This window comes from Nothobranchius furzeri, chromosome 4 (genome assembly GCF_043380555.1).
Source record: "Nothobranchius furzeri strain GRZ-AD chromosome 4, NfurGRZ-RIMD1, whole genome shotgun sequence".
NCBI lineage: Eukaryota > Metazoa > Chordata > Actinopteri > Cyprinodontiformes > Nothobranchiidae > Nothobranchius > Nothobranchius furzeri.
The window spans coordinates 15,539,975-15,563,569 of NC_091744.1; the positions used below are offsets into that span (position 1 = coordinate 15,539,975).

Consider the following 23,595-nt stretch of genomic DNA (forward strand, 5'->3'; position numbering starts at 1 on the left):
ACCATTCTTATGCGTCACACAAATTTAACCCAACAAACCACTACCAAGTCAACGAGCACTTCCAGCAACAAAGTTGTTCCAAACACATGCTTAATATTCATCAATATATGCAAACTGCACATGTACTTAACAGAAAGAGCCTTATCTAAATGACAGAGTCCATGTTTTCTACCTCAACAACACTCAAAGACAATAAGCCACTAAATGAAAGGCAAAACAGCACTAATGTCATTAAGTCAAAGCGTAAACTCATTCTTACCTTTGCTAGGTTACAGTCATACTAATCTGTGTTATAGTACAAAAAAAAACAATCCACTCGGTTCGTGTAATCTTTTGTCCCAATGTCACACTGAGCTGATTTCTGACTGTTTAAGGCTTTTGTACCTGCTGAAGAGTGTTTACAAATCTCCAACGCCACATTTTATAGTTTTTTGATTCTCCATAATACAAAAACTCTGCGGGGTGTACTCAGTTGCTTTACAACAAACAAGAACAATGTCTGATTTAAGTCTGATTTAAATATATTTATCCTCACGTTTGTTAATATACAACTGTATATCCCAATAGGCTTCAATAAACTGGAGCAACACATTTGTAGAGAAAATATTGTTTTTCAGCCATGGTTATTTAAAAACCTCTGTTGTTTCAGACTGAAATCAGTGATTGGGCTGTCAAACTGTCCTCACTTGGATCACACCCATCTGTGTGTACTCATTGTGCACAAAACACGAATGCTAGATTCAGCTGCAAAATGAGGCAGAATGGAGAAGAGCAGGCCCCTGAAAGAGAAGTCGAGAAGCAGCAGTCTACTTCAGCATCTTCTCCTTTGTGCAAAACAACCAGAGGCATACGTTGTGATTTAAAACACTGCGGCAGGTCAACAGCACTCTCCTTCTCCAGCTGAGAGAAGGTTATAACTTTGGAAGGAGCTTGGGGGTGAAGAGGGAGGAAACTGTTGACCTGTTTTGATTGAAAATATCCCTTTATCTTGCAATTGGGGAAACACAGAGCACTGCAGCTTTAAGAGAGTCAGCGTTCGTCTAAAACATTGGAACATGCAGTACATTTCTGTGTTGCTACATTTCTTGTTTGCTTTAAAATAAAAAAGGTCACTCGAACATCAAGGACTGAAATGTTAATTTCAAAATGAGCAAGTTTCTTTAGATATTTTTCTAAGTTTTGCACAATTTAAACCTTACACAAGACCTATGAGGATGTAGTTTAAGAAATTTAACACATCAATAAAGCAGCAATCTGGAGTTTTCCCTCTTTAACTCATTTAATCCCTTGATGACTAAAGTCGTCACTTGCATTTTTTTTACTGTGTGGGCGTCGGAACGAGCCCCCGCACCGTGAGAACAAACTTTACAGCTCTAAAGCTGATCTTAATTCGTATTTGTCACGTCACGTAATCAGGAAGCAGAAAATCCATGTGTTAGGAGATCATTTTGAGCCGCTGCTGTGAAAAAAGTGAGGTGCGAACCGGAAAAGCTTCTGCCGATCACAATTCGACAACAGATTATGAATGGATAACACTAGAAACACGCAGATTCTTGCTGATGTAAGAAATGAGCCTACTCTTTGTTTTGGTAGTTTGGGCGTTGACAAAATCATAGAGCAGAAGGTTTTGTGACTCTTCAAAAAAAAAAAAACAGTACAAACACTCAAAAAACGCTGGCAGCGAAAGGCTCTTCTGATCAGGAAACGACCGGTAGTTAGTGAGTTAAGGAATCATGTATGATTTGTTTAGAAATCCGTAAAAGTGATAGTGTTACATTGTATTGTGGTATAATCATAGAGTGTGTGCGCAGGTTTGCAAAAGTACTTAGACTGATGCAGGGTTGGTGACATTTCTCAAGGAAAGTAAGTTTAAAGCATGCATGTATGTGTGTGTGCAAATAAACAGCGTAACTATGAGAATAATAGTAGTAAAACATTGTGTTTTAGCTCTTTTGACTGACTAGAGGTGTGATTCACGAGCGAAAGGTGTTGCTTCCTAGGGTTGGGCATCGAGCATCGATGGAACCGGTTCCAACTGTTCATTTTTCCCGGAATCGCTCAACGTTTTTTATTTCGATTCCTAGAGTGCCGACGGAAGAGGAATCCGCGGCTGATATCCGTGAAAAATAAATGTGATCTGCAAATTGTGATCAACGCTTTTCAGAGCTGATCACACCAGCTGTCTGTGTGCAGCACCGAGTCTCCTCCCCCCACCCACCCTGCACGCAGCGGCCAAATATAAACAAACGCGTCTGCCGAACTTTTACTCCGTAACCTAAACTTTAACTCCTGCAGCGTAGAGGAAACTTGTTAAAATACGTCAACACGGTGGATTTAATAGAAGCTTTAAAGAACAAACTCTGGACGGTGTGAGGTGAGTTTGTCTCACTGCAGAAATAAAAACACACACGGAGCGTTAGCAGTCAGACGCAGCCGTGTGAGCGTCAGAAGGCTGAACAATAACCTGTAGAATAATTAAAGTCATCATGCTAGAGAAGCTTCTCTGTGGTGGACCACACCAGCTTCTGCCACAATAAATAATAACAACAACAACAACAACAACAATAATAATAATAATAATAATAATTATTATTATTATTATAATAAATCACACAAAGCTGTGAACATTTTAATTTCCTTTCTGAACTGTTTCTGTTGAGAGTTTTATGCTTATAATCTGTTAGGTTGTTACTGACAGCAGCTACATTTAAGTTCCACTTCCTGTTGTGACTGAATGCTGCTGCAGCATGGAGGTGTAGTTCTCAGTCATCCTGGACATGATCATCCTGAGAGTTTTAGCTGAAAACAGCTGGACGTTTCTGGATATGTTGGAGACATTTAGCCTCTCATCCCAGAGGCTGCTTCCAGACGTTGGTTGTGGTCAGAAACAAACACACTGGTTGTGCTGCAAGTCTTTTTCTTTTTTTCTCCAAAACATGTTTTTGTCTAAATGAAGGTGATGTTGTTGTTCATAGAGTTAAAATTCATGTTGAAGTTAAGATTTCTTCTAGTAGGATCGTGGTTAGCTGGCTCATGTAAAACATGTCATGTCTTCAAAGAATCTGAATCGGGAATCGATAGGAACCGGAATCGAAACGAGGAATTGGAATCAGAATTGTTCAAAATCAAACGATGCCCAGTCCTATTGCTTCCAGCTGTAATCACAGAAGTAGGCAGAGGGGCCTAAGGTGCAATACATTTTTCCACCTCTAGGTGGTGTTCTCTGAGAAAAAAAAACATCAATTTTTCTACCTTTTGAGATGAGCTCGATATTTTATTTGCCTGTATAGAAACACCACATATTAGAATCTTGATCATCAATGATTATGGAAACATTTCAAAGCTTTTATTTGCACCTGAGATGCTCATTTGTTTGTGCAGAGGCGCTCTGAGGAAACACGGATGTCTCGTTGCACCGTGCCAAATCAGATTGTGCACCTTCTGTGTTATTGTTTCTCCTCTGTCCACCGTCTGTGACAGTCCTCCACCGGGGAGTCAAGGAGAAACGAGCCAGCCACGATAATCAGCCCTACAGGTATGTGTATCTGCATAGACAGATACACACGCACACACACAACGTGCACTCTAATAACCCACAGCAGGGCTGCATGTTTGTGTATGCGGGTGCCATTAAGAGTGAGAGGTCTGCCCTCCCACTCATCCCTCTGTCACAGAGTGGTGTCGCACTAAATGTCCTCCCTCCAATAGAATACGATCACACATCAGTCAAACTGTCCTGCTCCACTTCCTCTCCTGCTGAGAGGACAAATACCGCCCATTTCCCTCCGTTCAATTCACACACCACACACACAGACACACACAGACACACACACACACACACACACACACACACACACACACACACACACACACACACACACACACACACACACACACGCACATACATCATTCAAGCCTCTACTTACTCTTTAGTCTTTTGTTTCTAGTAGGTCACATGTTGTTTCCACCGATTCAGCTGGAGTCCCACTGAACCACTACACTCTCCTGGTTCAGAAACCTACCGATATCCATAGATTTCTCTTCCTAACGCTACGTTTGGAAAATATCTTTAGCTCACAAATGGCTCTTGTCTCACGTACTGGTGTCATAGCTCACACACACAAACACAACAATCCATCATCTCTTTTTCAATTTATGCCTTTTTCTTCCGTCCTTCCCTAAATGGGATCAAGGTAAAGTGTGTGTACGTGAGTGTGTGTGTGTGTGTGTTTCTGTGAGCATATGTCCGACAATCACTCATTCTATAAGTTGAGCTTGGTCCTTCAGTAGTTCCTCTGCTCAGTCATATACTGTGTGTTTGTTTTTGTACCTAATATGATGCCGTTGGGGAACGCAGGCGGCTGCCACACCACTCTAACTGATGTTGATCGAACTTCTGGAAACACCATCCGGACTGGAGGGCCTGGTACTGGAAAAGAAAAACAGAAGAAGACTTTAACTGCATTATTAAAGCCTATAAAAAACCTCCATAAAAGATGCTTAAATGAACTCCTCTGGCTTTTACGTTCTAACACATCACTGTGTTCATTTAAATGTTCACAAATGCAAATTAACACATACATAAACTGAGTGTCCTGCACATTCCAAGAGGGACTTGTAAAGGATGCAGTGTAGAAATTGTAATTTTCTTTAAGCGTCAAACGAACTTTGTCTCTGTTGCTGATAAAACTACATGTTCCACCTCAGCAAATACATGTCAGCCCGAGTGTCTTCATTTCTGAGCACACAGTCTGTGTGTGTGTGTGTGTGTGTGTGTGTGTGTGTGTGTGTGTGTGTGTGTGTAAAAGAGACAAACAGGATAGGGCTTCATTATACATCGCCAGAAATTGACTTTGCTGTTCTTGTTTTATCCTGAAATGAGAAAAACTTTTCAAACGTGACACTGCTTGATAGAGGATGACTTGGTGTGTGTGTTCATGTGTGTGTGTGTGCTCATCATTTTGTTGTATGTAATTCCAATGAAGGAAAGCATGGTGCTGCATCCTGAAAACTCTGTAATGCTTCCTGTGCCTCTGTGCCTGGTGCTGCACATTAAAACAACTTACCTTCATACGTCTATGAACACAACAGACAAAAACAGCAGGAGGTTGCAGACGGTGGCAAACGTCTGGATCAAACTACAGGAAAGAGGTCAGTAATTCCTACCATCTTCCTTGGTTCGGAGCAGAATGGGGTTGCTGGGTGGGCCGTCGCCAAGCCGAGTGAACGCCAGAACCCGCAGGACATACATTGTGTATTTTTGGAGGGCTCCAAGGAGCAGTGAAAAATTTCCTTCCCCTTCCACCACCTGAACCTTCGGGGAACCTTCAGAGTCCTTTTCATCGTACCACACCTGTGCATGAGAATAATAAAACCAAACAAACAGGACGTTAATAAAGATAACAGAATTCAGCATTTTAAATGATCCTCAGTTTGACACCATTACGGCTACGTCTAGTGCTAATACTACTGCAATATTCCTATAACAATACTACAGTAATATCAACATAGTTAATGATTTTTAAAATACTCAACGATGACTTGCACTAAAAACTAAAAAAACTATCAGTGAGCCTAATAATTAAAAAACACAGACTGCTTTTATTGACAAATGCGCAAATAACTATTAAAATGATTGTATGAATAATTGTCAACTTTCACATTCTTAGATTTACAAAAATTCACAAATTTGACTTTAAAAAGAATGATTACAATAGTAATATTCACTAATCCCATAAACACCATAAAACACACCGAACGAATGGACTGGGTAAGACAACACTAAAGAGATTTTAACACTTTAAGCTATTGCTGTAAAACTTGATTCGGTCATTCTTGAGCCAGAAACTTGAGCAACTTCACATGAAACAGCCCGCTGTAGGCCTCTGCTGACCAACAGTTTAGTGGCTCGGGTAAACAGCTGTTTACTGTGCTGGTAGCTCATATAAAGGCTAAAAGTTAGCTTGCCAATAAAAAGCAAAAGAATAACAAGAAAAATTTAGCTTTTTTGTTGGCATCATGATGGAGCCTGGAAGTAAAGGTATGACTGTAATGTCTTTGGAGTCAAAACAAAGAGCTAAAACCAGAGTGAACAGAGTGAACATCGGCACGGCCTACACTAGTTAGAAGGAGCTAAAGGAGGCTACCAAATGATGGACTGATGGTGCCCTGGCTTTGTTGCTACAAGACTTGTAAGTAATAATATATTTTGTGTTAAACAGTGTGGATATTTTTACTTTGTGGGTTATTTAGTACCAGTTTGCTCGTGTTAGCGTTAGCTCTTTGTTAGCACTAGCTACAGCAGGCTGCAGCAGGGTTGTTAATGATGGTTGTAATTTTGCTTTCATCCAGTAGGAGGCATAAACAGGAAACTTGGTGTTGCTTCAAGACGTACAGGGATGGATCTGTGTTGCCACATGCAACTGAAGGATTGTGGGATTAAATTTGTGCAGATGGACGCGAATAAAAGATTTCTAAAAAGTGAAAAAATATCCATCTGAGATGATGCTACAACTCTAATCCCTGAAATACAAGCTGCAAGCAACAAACTTCAGATTGATTCCTTTTATTTTTGAGATTGCACCAAATTGGCAGCTTTTCTGTAAAACGTGGACACAAGTTTACAAAATGAATAAAATACAGAGAATTTCTGCTGGTGAGCTGACCGTTGCACACTTTAAAAACAAGAAAATAATCAGAGTTTTAACAAACTGAGTATAAAAAATAAGATTGAGTCAAAATTAACATACAAACATTTTAAATTATTGTGAAATTATAGGACTGCTGTAAATCTGATTTATGCCCACTAAGGATGTATTTATAAAATCAGGTCATAACTTTCATCATCTGAACAAGAATGAATGTTATCAGAAATCAACCAAGCTAATAAAGTCTAATGCAGGAACGACAACAACACCAGCGCCCACGTGAGAAAACTAAAATCAGAACACACTGTGCCTCCGTTGGAAAGAACATCCTGCATGAAAATGCGTCGAGAACTGCTCTTTCTTGTTCTTTCTCTGATTTTCCTTTAATGCTCGTGAATTCGAACACATGCAGTGGAGGAAAATGTCACCTTAAGCATAAACGTCTAAAAATGAAAACAGACATAAGTCACGCACAGCGGGATGAAGGGGCAACTTATTCAACATTTAGTGGGGGGCGGAAGGTGTTAAAGAGTCGCTGCTGGCAGCCACTTCCCATCTATTGACATGGCGAGCATGCAGCTCAGTGGGAAGGCACGAGAAATCACTCAGATGTGGGGTGTGATGTGCTTTAGGCATGGTCGATGATGACCTGGATTTCATGCATTAAAAAAAAAAGAAATGAAGAAACACTTGAGCTCATTTATATCAAACAGCCTCAGCTTGTTGTCTTTTGTAAATGCTTGTAACACACAACTGTCTTTGGGCGGGGGGGATAAGGACACTTCTTTTCTGCAAGCAAAAAAAAATGTTGGTTTTTTGATGGATGCTAAGTGTGACGCTCTCTGAAAAGCAACATAGCAAAAATTACAGGTACATATTTTCGCTTGATGTTGAAATTGAGATAAATGCTGCGGGGCGTGCGTATTCTTAGAGAATGTCAGCTCTGGAACCTTTTAGGCTTGCAACTCAACAGACTTCCCTGCTTTACTTCAGAAAAAACAAGAGGAGGGTGAGCGCTAACGTGAAAAATGTGGACAGACTGCAGGATGTGTTGCTTAAGTGAGTTGGAAGCCAGGCCTAAAATACTAATGCTGACGCTCCACAGCCCTTTCAGACTGAATACACACAAGGAAACGCTGTGACTCCTGCTAAAACGGCAGTTCATGTTTTAGGATTGCAGATAATGCGCCTTCCAAAACCAACAGCCTTTATGGATTTTTGTCCATTTTTCTTACGGATAATCCACCTATTGTTCATCCTACAAGCTGACACAAACTGCTGTTTTATCAATGCATTAAAGCCTCCCTAATATTCATGTATACCGTTACACACATGCCCCCAAACACTACTGCAGCAGCTGGGAGTCTTTAAATGCAGCCGTGCAGGAGAAACAAACTGGAGCAGTTACAGGATATTACATCATTCATCCTGCATCAGATTTTTGGGTTCATGTCTTCGCGCATTTGAGTCTGTGACATGTAGGAGGAAGTGATAATGGGCCGAGAGGGTCAAGTGAGAAAGTGGTCGGCTGTGGGTGTTCTGAGTGTTTTATTCACCTTATACCCAAGAATGACCCCATTCCTTTGTGACCGAGGAAGAGTAGACCAGGTGAGCATGATCCTGGAGGAGCTCACTGCCTCAGCACTCACATTCAGTGGATATCCAGATGGAACTAAAGAGCAGAAACAAACAAACAAACACACACACACACACACACACACACACACACACACACACGCACACACACACACACACACACACACACACACACACACACACACACACACACACACACACACACGCGCGCACACACACACACAGGCTCAGTGCTACTTGACTCCCTGAACCAATCTTCGATTTTACCTCAATCATCTCCCCCTCCCTCTCTCCATCAATCTTCCTCTCTCTGAAATTGAGGAAGCGAGTAAAGGGCAGGGAGAGGTGGCGAGATGAGAGGAGACACAGAAAAGTAATTGGTGCACTTTATTCCTCATCCATCTGCCTTCTTATGCCCAGCTAGTAATACGTTTCCCTGCTTCTCTGTTGGACACTTGCAAACAGGAAGAAGACTGAATGAGGTTGCTCTCATACCTGATTCAGCGGTGAGCGCTGCGGCGGTAGGGCTCCACGGTCCTGCCCCTATAGAGTTGAAGGCTTGTATCTGAACCTGGTACTGGGTCCAGGGACTCAGGCCTTCTATTGTGACCTCAGTGGTGCCCACATCTCCCTTCACATCATCGGTCCTGTCCTCCCCGTCTCCGTCTGTCCTCCACACACGGAGCCGGTAGCCCATGGTCTCTGGGCTGCTGTTGTACTCAGATTCTGGGAGAGGCTGGAAGGAAGAAGAAAGGAACGAGAAAAGATCCAAGTCAAGATGTGTGTTCTTCTTTTATATATATATATACACATACTGAATGTAAATAATAACACAGTTCTACAAATGCTATTTGTGGGTTAAAGACGCAACCAAAAATATACAAAATAAACATTTTTACAGTGTTATGAAAAAGTATTTTTCCTTTTCCCTTTTTTGTCATACCTAAATGTTTCAGAGCAGAAGCAAATTTCAACTTCAGACAAAGATCTCCCGAATCAATAAAAAATGTAGTTTTCCACTTTTTGATTCATTAAAGTGTGCTAATACTCACTATTTTAACAAATCTGCTGTGGTCGCCAGTAGTGTTGGGAGTAACAACGTTTAAGTATAATGGCATTAATACAGCATTCTTTTTAGGATTAATTAGTAATCTAATTGATTACTTTTCCCATTTTTTAACAGCCGTTACCGTTACTGGGTGTGTAAAGGGTTTGGGTCAGGGTTACTAAGATGTGGTTGAATAGCGCAGCAGCGCTGTCAGGCTTTCTGCCAGCCACACTAGTAATGTGTCGGTCGCTCACGAAACAGAGCCGGAGCCAATGTCAGTTGGAGGAGTGTGTGTGTGTGTGTGTGTGTGTGATTTGGATTTTTTCTTATAACTATTTATGATACGTGAACATCTCACCTCTGATTGGCTAACAGTAACACAACTCTTCCGATGCCTTTGGTTGATCTGCTTTCTTGGATAAAAAATGCAACACTGATGTTTTTATCTCCACAAATAACACAACCCTGAAGGAGTTCTGCCATGTTGTGGAGTTGCTAATGCTAACGGTTAGCCTCTATATAAACACAGCTGTCTGCAGTCACGAGTCAAGATGGGTTAATCCATGAACTTTTAGTGTGATGTGGATCTGAGTGGCTTTTTCTGACCTGAGCAGTTCCTGTTTTCTATTCTATTTTCAATCAGCGGCTAATGCAGGAAATAGGGGTAGAAGACTATTTTCATGTTCAGCCTTCATGTAAAACTGATCGATCATATTTCTAATAAAACAAGTATTATATGTATTTTAGTGAACCTCTTGTTTAAAGTGAGTGTGTGTTTTTTTCTGACAATAGGTGGAAGTAGATGCCTAAATCACTGCAAGCAAGCAGTATTTTTGTGTTGGAGTTGAAACAGTTTCAAATCCAGTAAGTAAAATGTGTTAGCATGCTAACGTAAATAATCCGACACAAATAATGATCTCCACGAACTTTAGCACACGCTTTTTAGGCAACAAGAATGTGACTGTACTTGTCGTGATGTTAAATGATGTATCTGACGCTGAAAATGCCCGTTTGATCTCTTGATCCCTTCCATCGACTCATCCTTTCCATCTCCTTGTGCATTTTCTCTAGCTTTCATTCTTGTCCACACCATCTCATTCTTTCAACAACTTTTTTCTCCATTAAGTTTGGTTAGTTAAAAGTTCAATGTGTCCACATAGTGCATAACTTTCAGACAATTTTAACTAATATTGAAATGTGGTTGTTCCATATCGTGCGACAGATCAGTGAGTGAGACACCCAGTCGTTTTAAATACCCTGGTGATTTAGCACAGCTTAGCATTTAGGAGCCATAATACAGAATGTCACATTAGTTTTATTACCCTTAATATGCAGCTCAGAATAATAGCCTTAGCTAAAACCATTGTGATGGTTCCATTACTGCAGAAAACTAGCATAACTCAGGCTGAGCGCTAACATACAGGTAAAATCCCATTAGCATGCTGCACTGGAAGCCCCTGTAATGTCGTGTCTATGTCTGATTTGACAGGCTCTTTTTCTCATTCCAACTCTTAAATGGAAAATACTCTCCTCTCCATTTATGTTATAACAGAAGAGTGGAAGGTGGAGGAAAAAAAGATGGAGGGGAAAGAGAAAAGAATGGTGAGCAGGAACGAAAGAAGACCAGAAAAAGACAGGATAGTGAGGAGGATATTAGCGGATTGTGCTGGTAGTGGTCCAAAATGGTGAAAAGAGAAATGTGAGAGATTAGTCTGAGCTATGATAACCAGGAGACGCTGGTTATAAGCTGCCAGACACTCAGCCTGTTTGGTCCTGCTGCCGGTGAGCAAACGTGCACATGTGTAGTCTGGTGTAAACATAAGAGCTAACAAATAAGGAGGGTCTGGAAGAAGCACCAGAAATCCCAGTCACATTAGCACAATTTAAATGAGTGTAAAGGGGCAGAATGAAGGTTAATGGTTGGATGTGTGTTTGCGTGTTTACCTTCCAGCTGAAGCACAGGCTGGTTTGCGTAGCAGAGACGAGGTTCAGGTTGGAGGGGTGTGTGTCGGGGGCAGCCTGTAGGGTTTGAATCAGCCTAGAGGTGGCGCTCATGGGACTGGCACCAACAATATTCACCTGCTGCATCCGGAACCTGATGAGAGCCCCCCCCCCCCAAAAACAAACAAAAAAAAAAAAACAAATAAACAAAACCTCCACAGTCTGTAAACGTTCATTTTTAGCCTGACACGATGATAAATATTTATTAAAGTCAATCTTTATCATGGAGTCTTTAATTCTTGCAGAAAATGCAAATTATAAATGACTGAAATTGAAAGATGTCACATTTCCCTCCGCAATCAGTACACATCAGTTCATTTATGTTTTAATCTCTAGCAGTTCATGCACTGATAGTTTTTTTTCACCAAATGTTTGTTCTCAGCACTTCATGTAAAAATAATTCAACTAAAAATCTATAAGAAATTTCAATCCTGTCTGCTCCACTCACACAATAACCTGAAGCACCAGATGGTTTGTTGCACAGAACCGTCACAAAAAGTAATTGGAAACTGGGGAAGATACTTAAAAACATGTAAGATGACTGGATGAGCCATCTGTCTATTAACATCTGTCATGGACTCAACTCAACCGGTCGCATCAATGAAGTGGAAAAGTTGCATGAATCAAACAGTTCTTAGAGCCAGTTGGAGGAAAAGCAAAAACAACAACAACAAAACCATCTTTGGGGAGAGAAATCTTAGATGAAGTGATTTATCAACTTTCAATCTGTTAGGATAAAACTTCAGCGACAGCCGCAGCTAAGGCCTTATTTAGATATCAACCTGATACCAGCTCTGCATCCAAAGAGAAACCCCGTCAAAGAGTCTACAGAAAATGCGTGAGTAAATAAATTAAATAATTTCTGCTCTAACAGCACTGAGAGTGTCCTCTGATAAATGGCACGACAGATGCTGCTCATACTGATCCATGCTCTGTTGGAGGTGTCTTCATGTTAGAGGGGAGTTTTCCTCTCCACAGTCGCTACATGCTTGTTTAGTATAAAGATTGCTGTAAAAGTCGATGCTCGATGCCAGGTTTTCTAGCTTTGGAAACTTTTAACTAATAGACATAATGAACTGAACTCAGTGCACTGATAGGTAGGTTCAAATGACCCATGTCACTCTGGACACAGTCTTTTAGACCCACTCCCATCCAGCAGGAGGCTCAGATCCATTGGGACCAGAAACTCTCGCCACAAGAACAGTTTCGTCCCCTCTGCAGTCGGACTCAGGAATGACAATCATAAGGCTGCACACTCCAGTTGCTTAGTTTCAGTCACATGACCCTGTGTTGTGTTTGTACCTGAACTGTCCCGCTCTGATCAGTACCTACACTTTCTGGTATATTGTAGCAGTTTCTCTAATTATGGCAACTTATTATAATTGATGATGAGTCAAGACGGCTGCTGCTGCACCTTCTCTGTATGACGTCTCAATGGAATCCATAATAATCCTTTAGAGAACAAGGTATTATGTTGACAAACTCAAAGTGCTGTGGATGCTATGGTACTTTTTTGTTCCCTGCTGGAAATATTTAACAATATTTGTGCGGTTTTTGAGGAAGTTTGGTGCTGGAGATCTGGGACCACATGGAGTTTTTGGAACAGAGCAGTATCCATTAAGTCTACCCAAACAAACATATTTGTATTTGAAATCACTCTATTTTTCATTTTCTGGAAAAGATGTCGACAGTTAAGCAACTTGGACAAGAACTGGAAGAAATTAAGAAGCAACTTACTGCTATGACTGAAAACCTTAACAAAGTGCTGTCTCAACAAACCACCCTTTTGGGCCTAGTGAATGACATATTAGAGCTAATCACCTTTATTAATAACAGCAATAAAAGGATTGATGAGAAGACTGAACTGCTGGAACAAAGGATTGATGATTTGGAGCAACATTCCCGGGCGGATGAAATTATCATTAGCGGCCTGGCTACCGCCCATCACAGCTATGCTAGAGTTGCTGCTACAACAAGAAAACATCCAGGGGAGGACGAATCTCCTGAGGATCAACGCACTCTCGAGCAACAAGTGGTCGAATTCATCAACAGTAAGAACATTCACTTAGAGAGTCAGCAAATATCTGCTTGTCATATTCTCCCTCGCAAGGACAGAATTCATCAACCTGTCATTGTAGTCAGATTTGCTAATTGAAAGCACAAGGCTGAAATATTGAGACAAGCTAAAAACCTTAAAGATACTGGTGTGTAGATCAGTGAGCACTTGACTAAGAAAAATGCTGAAATTGCTAGAAATTGTCGAAGTCTCAGAAAACAGAATGGTCAAGAAAAGGGAAGGTATTAGTGCGATTAAATAGCTCACCAGAGCAGGCAAAGGTGGTTGTGATAAGAAACCTGAAAGAACTGGAGAAATATAACTGATGGAAATGGTAGAATCTCTCTCGCCAAGTTTAAATTTTGGTAAGGAAGGTGTGAGTGACTCCTCTGATAGTGAGGATTCTTTAGACAGGAATAATATTGAGGAATTATGTTTTTCTAGTTTGGATGAATATAGACCATTTAATTTAGAAAATGGTATTGACCCTGAAAAAAAACTTGTACGATGATTTTCCAGTCAAAATTTGAGTAATGTTAATTTGGAAGGTTTCTCTGTCATACACTTTAACTGTAGGAGTTTGTATGCCAATTATGTACATATCAAAGATTATTTAGAGTCATTAAAACACAAGTTTCATGTTATTGCTTTAAGTGAAACATGGATTACAAAGGGAAAAGATGCCAATTTTGTATTAGAAGGATAGGATTTTTTTTGGGTTAATAGGACAAAAAATGGGAGGTGGAGTAGCAATAAATGTACAGAAAAGTTTTCAATGTAAGATTATAGACACCACAGCTGTTGATGAAATTATGGAAAGTTTAACAATTGAAATCAGGACGAAAAGGTGTAAGAGTATAGTTTTGAGTTGCACATATAGAACACCTGGCTCCTGTATGGAGCAGTATTTGAACATTATAACAAACATCTTTGAAAAAATATGTGATAAAAAGTCTTATTTTGTGTGTGTGGGGATGTTAATATTGATTTGATTAAATGGAACGTTCATAAAGCAACAAATGACTTTTGCAATACTATGTTTAGTTTTGGATTAAGGCCACTAATATACAAGCCCTCCAGAATTACGAAGGACAGCGCCACACTAATAGATAATATTTTTACAAATGTGTACGGTTCAGCTACAAGTGGTATATTCCTAAATGACATTACACATCATCTCCCTATATTTGGAATTTTGCATCGTTTAATAGATAACACTTCAGTGGCAAAGGATGAGTCACCGCATAAACTAATGAGAAAGAATTGAGGCTTTAAAGGTAGACATCGCAGATTGTGTTTGGGATGATGTGTATGTGGAGGATGTGAATTTGGCATATGATACATTTTTGTCTATATTTTTAGATCTCTATAACAAACATTGTCCTATTAGAAAATGTCAGGGGAAGAAAAATGGTAACAGAAAACCATGGATGACTAAGAGTTTACGAAAGGCATGCAGAAAGAAAAATGTACAATATAAGAAATATTTACTATTAAAAACTTGTGAAAGTGAAAAAACATATAAACAGTATAAGAATATGTTGACCTCTATCATAAGAAGACAAAAAAGGGAGCACTATAATACATTATTAGAAGGAAGTAAAAATAATATTCAAGTGACGTGGAATATTATAAAAGATCTTATCAATAAAAAAATTAATAAAACAGAATTTCCTAGACATTTTGTAACTAAATGTGGTCATATAGTGGACAATAAAAAAGATGTTGCTGAAGAATTTAACAATTATTTTGCTGATGTCGGTAAAAGTCTGGCCAAACAAATTCCAAATTGTGATAAAAAATTAAATATGTTTGATCACCTTTTTAAGGATAATAAAGATTCATTCTTTTTGGGAGGAATCAATGATGGTGATCTAAACTATTAGAAAACTTAAAAATAAGAAATCAACTGATATTAATTTTATTGATACATTCATAATTAAAGAGGTCATTGATTTTATTGTAAAACCTCTGACTTTTATTTGTAATCTATCCTTTCAAAAATGTGTTTTTCCAAACATCATGAAAATAGCTAAAATAAAACCAATTTGTAAAAATGGAGACAAACATTGTGTTGATAGTTATAGGCCAGTGTCCCCACTTCCTCAAAAAATCTGGGTTACTTAGTGAGCACCAATACAGGTTTAGAGCCAAAAGAACAACTACATGTGCAATAATGGAAATGGTAGAAAAAATAACAGAGGCCAGGGAAAATGATGAGTATTTTGTTGGGATTTTTATTGATTTGCAAAAAGCATTTGATACTATTGATCACAGTATATTATTTAAAAAATGGAGAAGTATGGATTAAGAGGAGTGGCTTATTCATGGCTGAGGAGTTATTTGGACAATAGGAAGCAATATGAAGAAATCAACAATACAAACTCAAAATTTAGGAAGGTTTCTTTGGTGTTCCCCAGGGATCTGTTCTTGGACAAAAACTGTTTTTACTTTTCATTAATGATATTTGAAACGTCACTAATTTATTGAAATTTGTAATTTTTGCAGATGATACAAATTTATGTTTTACAGAAACTTCTGCCCTAAATAGAAACAAAATTGGGAATCCCTAAGACTTGGTTTGATATTAATAAACTATCACTCAGTTTAAAAAAGACAAAATTTATGATATTTGGTAATAAAGGAACTTGACAGGGAAATTAACTTAAAAATATAGAATGTTGAAATTGAAAGGGTGACAGAAATACATTTTTTGGGGATGGTTATTGATCATAAAATGAAATGGAGACAGCATGTTTATTACATTAAAGGAAAACTTTCTAAGATTATAGCAATACTGTACAAATCAAGACATATGTTGAATTATGAAGCGCTACATATCATTTATTGTCCACTCATACTACGTACATTTCATACTGTGTGGAAGTCCGGGGACTGACTAATCAAACGTTAGTTAGTGCAATAGTTCTCTTACAAAAACGTGCAATACGTATTATTAATAAGGCAGATTATTTGACACATACACATCCATTGTTTGTAAAATCACATGTTATGAAATGTAATGATTTAGTTTACTATAAAATAATGCAAATTATGTATAAAGCTAAATTGAAGTTACTTCCACAAAGTATACACACTTTTTTTTCTTGTGTAGTAACTAAGTATGATTTTAGCGATATTAATAAATTTATTGTTTCTTTAGCAACAAAAGAAGTTAAAAGGAAACGTAGATCTGCGGTGGGGGTTAAATTATGGAATAATGCCAGTGTAAATGTAAGAACTTGTGGCACATTTTTGTTGTTTAAAAGGATGGTTTTGAAGATAATTTTTGACGGTTACAAGAGTTTATAAGTTGTGTTGTAAATGTAAGAGTATTGTGAACGTATCTGACTAAATGGCGTATATTTCTCTACTTCTTCTTTTCTATTTTGCTTCAATTGTACAGATTTGTGTTAAAGGGGTAGTTTAATTTGTTTAATTTGTTAAAAAGGTCAGGCATAAATACAAGCATTTTGCTTCGGTCTGAGCCTTTTCAGTCACTTTAAATGTAATGTGTTATTGATTATATGATTATTATGTTTTGACTGAATAAATCAATTCAATTCAATTCAGTTCAATTATTATTTTATCATGATTACATTCTTACTTCCTATGTTTGTTTATCTCTTATTTATATCTTTCTTTCTTGCACCAGGTACTGCAGCAATTTCCTAAAGATGTGATTTCTCACACATATGGCAATAAAACCCCTCTGATTCTGATTAGAATGTTTACTTTGTAAAGTGCCTTGAGATGACTCTTGCTGTAATTTGGCGCTATATAAATAAAATCAATTGAATTGATAGACACCAGCACATTTATTCTTAATTACACAAGAAAAAACATTATTTCAAACTCTAAAATACACTTTTAGATTGTTATTGCATCCTTTGAAATAATCTTCCAGCTGTACTGAATTTTGACCGAGCACCCTCAGTAGTGACTCAGCTACTTCTATTAACTCACCCCAGGTCAGTTAGTGGTTGTTTTAGGTTTGTAAATGAGGCTAAGGTCTTGTTTTCGATTCAGCCTGCTAAATGAGTGTGACCACAAAAGACCCAGAGTGACTCCAAATGTGGCAACATTCTCAAGATGGTTTCTTTTGTGGTTCATATGTCTCAAGAATCCAGCTGCACAACAGCAAATATGAAATAAAAGGGGCAGTAATGGTCCATATTTTCTTATTAGATCACTTAACAGAAAAAAATTTAAAAAATCATCGGAGCTGCTTGGCTTGGCACCAGAACCTGACATATGAGCCACGGTGCATCTTGATCCATCATGGACAATCGGAAGGCTAAAAGAGTGGCGATAATACGAAACGCTAGCCAGGACGCTACTGAAGTCAGAGAACAGAACGTTAGCCATGAAAAGTAAAAAAAAGTTGGCTAGTAACTGCAGCTCAGCGAAACACAGGCGCCATCTTAATTCAGACTGATAACAAGGTTTGTTTTCTCTTTTTTAATATTTAATCTGAATGTTTACTTCTATTTTACTTTGTTTAATTATTATTATTATTATTATTATGATCCATTTTAATAATTGTAATAATTTTATTGTGCTTGTGTAGCCCTTTGTGGGGTGCTTTATAAAAAAACGTTTGTTCTTCATCTTCAGACAAAAAAAGACCTAGATTATTGTTATTTCACTTTCAAAATTAGGACAAGCTTATTCAAAGTCCTTAAAAGTTTCTTCAAAATCATTTTTAATCAGGAGTCCCTTATATTAACTTTAGTTGTCCCACAGCTAAAATCCTCAGAAGGGTCTCCACATGTTGTTTAGATGCCTCTACACACAGAGGCACCCGTCTAGGACTGCCTTACTTCTGTTTCTGCTAAATCCAGCGACGCTTCATGAAGCTGCAGCTAAAATCATGGGATTGGCAGGTTGTGTGTGAGGGACTACATCTATGAGTTGTTGTCCCTGTGATGGGAGAAGGGGAGAGAGACCTAAGGCAGGGGATAAAAAAAATACAGACAAGAGATTCACTTCATCTACCGTCTCTGCGGTGTCGCCAGGGACGGCATAATCCCTGTGATTGCATGTACAATGTGTGCATACACACCCTAATCCCATCACAAAGGCTGAGATATTGGGAGCAGGAGGCGATCATAGACGGAAAAATCTGATAAAAAAACTAGACTGATGGACAGAATGGGCAGAAGAGGGACAGAGAATGACAGATCACGTTTACTAAGTGAAATCTCTCCTCAGCCCTTGAAGACAGGATTAAGGACACGTCTCTCTACCCTCATCTATTTTCTGTTCTCCTTGTCTTTTATTCTCTGGCTGTTCTTCTCTTTTAATACTTTCTGCTGCCCTTAAAACTTTCTCATCAACTTTCCTCCTCCCCCCTGCCCTCACCCCTCTGCTCCTCTCTCTTTTCCTTAAGCTAGTTGCGGGAGGGTAATAAGGATCTGCATGCTGCAGCTGTGAAGGTGCTGACAAACAGAAAAGTCTCAGATGGAACTGTCTCTCCGCGTGCCTGTGTGATTTATCGAACTTCATCTGAGCCTTGCAATACTGCAGAAACTGCCGGAGAGTGAGATGTGTGTGAACTGGTGTGTATGTGTGTGATGGTGTTTGTCGCTCACCTGTACTGAGTGAATGGAGTGAGGTTGGGGATCTCCAGTGTGTCTGCATTTGGCTGGTTGTCCTTCTGGTACACAACTCTCCATGGCTCCTCCTTTCCACCATCCTTCACCACCTGGTAGAGAGGACATTTGTTAGAAAACAGTTCTGCTGTGCTTCACTGCGACCGATGACCAGTGCTGTACAAGTTACAGATAAAAGTAACTAGTTACAGTCTGCTCAGGCTGCTGCCCCCACCATCCTATCCCTTGTAACTCAATGACAACATGAAAGTCCAGCCCGCCGTCCGGATATTATGATGACATGGTGATAGCCAGGGCATGAATTACACACAGGCTTTCAGGGCAGACCAGTGACAATGCCATAAGAACGAGCCGGTGGTGCGACTTGATCATTTTTCGGACTCCCCTGGGTGTGAAGGGCTTCCGTGAGAGCACATCAACCTGTCGGTGGAGCCAGCCTCCCCAAAGCTCCCCCGTAATTCCAACCCTGGTGACAGCTAGCATTTTACCCATGCAGTGCAAAATTTACTCAACAGGCTTGAAGGAAAGCATTTTTAATTCAATAGTTTAAGATCCATCTTCGTCTTCAAACTCGCTAAGTCAATTTTGCGTGGCATGAGTTAAACGCTAGCTGTCGCCATAGTGTTTTCACTGGTCTGTCCAGAAAAAAGGTAACAGACATAACGTCACAGATGCACACATGCAGGTGAAACACACGCTCACCTGTCCTTCAACTATCCACCGTGATATGGCAGTTTTTCCATCAGAACCGGGGCGAAACCTCAGCGTGGCCGCCCGAGGGCTGATGTTAGAGATGACTAAGTTAGAGGGAGCACCGGGAAGCTCTGCAGATACAACACATGAAAAGTTAGCCATTATCCAGCAGTGTTCTCTTATGGATTAATGAAGCAGTCCCTGACCAGAACCTGAGGCTGCGATGGCTTCATAATAACACTGTTTATGAAAATAGAAGTCTGTCTGCTACAATCTGAATACTTCAACACTGAATAACACTTTGAGATAAAAAAAAAACATCTTTCATTTATTTACTGAACCAAGAGGGAAAATAGCAGAGCAGAACCAAAGCATGACAAATTATTTCAATAAAGAGCAAAGAGATAAACTACAAAAATATTATTTACTGAATAGATTTTCCCATTAAGAGACAAATATATATGCAATACTGAAGGTGGCTGTAACATAGCCTAGCTCAAATCTGCTTTGAGTAGAACTGATTATGGAAAAAACAAAGAAAATGATGTCGTCAATAATGAAACATCTAAGTTTTCTGCTGCTATCTTATAACAGCTTCCATCTCCAAAAATGCCAACTGTTCATTCAATATTACTTTATGAACCTTTCCTCTGCTGGCAGTTTCTCATTAAAGCTTATTTTCAGACAATTCTATGATTATTCATAAGCCCAAACTTTACCGGCAGCAAAATGGAGCATTTCTGATGAACCCAAGGGTCAAATCCAACAGGAATCTCTTAATATATCTGCTAAAATATCCATAGCAAATGATAGCAGTAGAGTTAATAAAATAAAGTTCGTGAACATGGCGTTCCACTATGTGTCTCAGTCCATTCAAACCCTAAATCTAAAAATGGCTTGTCTCAAGCAACGCACATATACAAACAGATAGTCAAAAAATTGCTCCAGTCTCACAGATTTGATATTAGATGAACTGCTATGAAGATTTGGAGGCTGAAGCTAGTTTAAGAATGTGCTCAGACTGTTAGCCCATCAGTCCGGGTGGACTTAAACACAATTTCTTTTAAAGGTGCAGTATGTAAGAATATAGGGAGAATTTCCCAAAAGAGTTTAATGTTTCAGTCATTTTGGATGGGAGGTTATACTGAAACATATCCGTACCCAGCTAGCTGTGGGGATTGTTAGTTTTTTCCTTTCAAAACAAAGGAAGGAGGGACGCAACTTTACACTCAGTGAGTGTGGGGCTGCCGTGTCTCCTGCAAGCTAATATTGCAGCCCCAACAATTGTAATTTGATGACGGCTGGCAAAAAGGTGACAGTAACCAAATTTTATCTAAATAATGCATCTTTAACAGAGGTTTAAAAGGAGGCCATCTACCATAAGTAGGACTTAAATTATTTATTATGTTTGCAAAAAAACCCAACTCTTAAAGACCAAGTTCACTCATTCTTTGAACACATGTGCAATGGTCTCTGGTATAAATGAATGCTTTGTGAGTATCTCTGTGGGAAAAAAGTACTGGCACTCCAGTTTCAGGAACTAGAAGGAAGCCAGGGCAGAGGGAAGATGAACAAGGCAGAATTTAAAGACTTATTTCCTGATATTCGGACATCTGGCCTCTGGTTGGCTAATAGCAACACAACTCTACCACTGACTGCATTTGCTCTGCAACGATGATGTTTTATCTCCAAAAATAGCACAAGCATGGAGGAGTTCTGCCGTGTTGAGAAGATGCTAATGCTAATAGCCAAGACACGTTCTGCTCTCTCCTGGATGCTAAGTCAACAACAGTCTTCCCTGGTCACGAGCAAAGATGGGTGAGTCCATGAATACTAATGATCTGACTGGCTGTTCTAATGTGAGCGTTCACATTGAGCTTGACCAATCATAACGTGAAAAAATGGTTTCTCAGTGAACTTAGTCTTTCAAGATGGTTAAAATACCTCTATAAGGTAGAAAACTGCAGCTAGTGGTGACGGTCGCACATAGGTTAAGTGCTCACTCTGTAATCGGAAGGTTGCAGGTTTGAGCCCCACTCAGTCTGTCGCTGTGTCCTCGGGCAAGACACTTAACCTACCTTGCCTGCTGCCGGTGATGTTCGGAGGGACCAATGCTACCTCTGTCAGTGCGACCCCACCCAGGGCAGATGTGGCTACAATGTAGCTCATCACCATCAGGGTGTGAATGTGGGTGTGAATGGGTGAAATGACCGATTGTGCTGTAAAGCGCCTTGAGGGGGGGGGGGGGGGGGGGGGGGGGTTTCCAGGAATCCAGAAGGTGCTATATCAAATACAGGCCGTTTAACATTTAGCTAGTCCTCTGTTTCAACATCAGTGGTAATGAGAAAAAAAAATCTGAAATGTTCGTTTTGACAGAACGACTGGTACTTGGTTATCATTTTCTTCCAAGGTTAAAACTACAATACAGAGAAATATATCTATCAGAATGGCAGTGAGTCTGATGTGGAATTAAATGCATAGTGCAGTATGTTCCATTTAACGCCTATAAAAGTCTGAACAGGCAGCAAAGCTGTGAAATTAAAATTGACCCGCTCTCATTCTGACTTTGTTCCATCGCCATGGCAATGATAAGAGACAGAAAGCAGTCTCCTTGAGTGACCAGCTGCGGCAGCCTGAGAGGCACAACTACATTGGAGATGTTAAACAAGGACTTGACTGGAAAATGATAACTGATCGCTGAGGCCAAACTGCGGTCACAAAAAGTATAACCACAAATCAGACATGATCTGAATGTAGCTGAAATACAGCTTCACGCAATATGTCTTAGATTTACTATCCTTGCTTTCACTTGTTTTATTTCTGGGGGAAAAACACCGAGACCAAGAATTAAGACCTCCTTGTTGCAGAAGTTGTCAGAAAAGATAATTAGACAACTCCTGTTATCCCCATGGGGCCAACGCTCCACACTTGAGCTCGACAGTTTTAATAACTGGAGGAAAGAATAATTGGGAATTGATTTACAAACAGAACAGAGACAGTTCTGACAATAGCACCACTGATGTAACACAGGTTTGTTCGCTGGCATTTGCTGCTAAACGCCACTGACTACACACTAAATAGCTGCTTCACATTGAACTACAGCAGAAAAACAAACAGATAACACCAATTATTTTCCACTGACCAACTTTTATAAAAACAGAATAAGCTGGAGAGAACTAATAACATGTTGTGCACATTTCAACCGCCAATTATTATTTCTATGACTTCACTTGATTGTTTTTACATGTCAACTTTATAAATACCACACACAATTTATAACTGCTTGTGAAAAGACATCTTTGCTGACAGCTGCTGAGATGTATTGGCATTAGTCAAGCAAGCAACACTCGTGACAAATGCTTTTTAAAATCAGCTGCTAATGAATCAAATATGTGACAGCATGTTTCTGTCAATTAAACTGACATTTCCAACAATCAACTGAAACCACTTTGTTCTTATCCACATGTGCCAGACACAAGGCCCGCGGGCCATATGTGGCCCGCCACATCATTTTATGTGGCCCACGAGAGATTCAAGTGTCTTAAAATAAGTCTATGCCACTTCAAAGCGCACATTGACTATGAACTACATCTCCCATAATGCATGGTGATTGTGTTCCCAGTGCAGTGACTCACCACTAGGTCGCAGTGTATTCACTTCCATGTTTAATTAATGCAACAAGTGAAAATAATTGTCTACACATCATCCCAAAATGTCCAGGGAGAGAAAGATTGATGCAGAAGGAAGGTGTTTCAACAAAGATGGAACATGTTGATGCTTCAAGGAGAAAAACCGGTATGTCTTTACAGTCATTAGCGTCCATGCTACTAGCATCAGCGTCTGCAGCGTTAGCTCCTCTGCCTCGGACAAACTGAAACACTCCTCTTATTCAGCGCCACGTTTAATCAGCAATTAGCCGACTCTGAAGCCCAGAAATGG

At 39.6% G+C, this 23,595-nt stretch overlaps 1 protein-coding gene across 3 annotated transcripts in view; it reads right to left on the reverse strand.

Moving 5' to 3' along the window:
* sdk1b (sidekick cell adhesion molecule 1b) overlaps positions 1-23,595 on the reverse strand; it is a 410,260-nt gene that overhangs the window by 45,681 nt on the left and 340,984 nt on the right. For all 3 annotated transcript variants that reach the window (XM_070550118.1, XM_070550117.1, XM_070550119.1), the window contains 7 exons: positions 19,666-19,787; positions 18,943-19,055; positions 11,236-11,386; positions 8,739-8,979; positions 8,204-8,319; positions 5,167-5,353; positions 4,331-4,429 (listed from right to left, as the gene is read on the reverse strand). In XM_070550118.1, the coding sequence (XP_070406219.1) occupies positions 4,331-4,429; positions 5,167-5,353; positions 8,204-8,319; positions 8,739-8,979; positions 11,236-11,386; positions 18,943-19,055; positions 19,666-19,787 (1,029 nt within the window). The remainder of the gene's footprint in view (positions 1-4,330; positions 4,430-5,166; positions 5,354-8,203; positions 8,320-8,738; positions 8,980-11,235; positions 11,387-18,942; positions 19,056-19,665; positions 19,788-23,595) is intronic.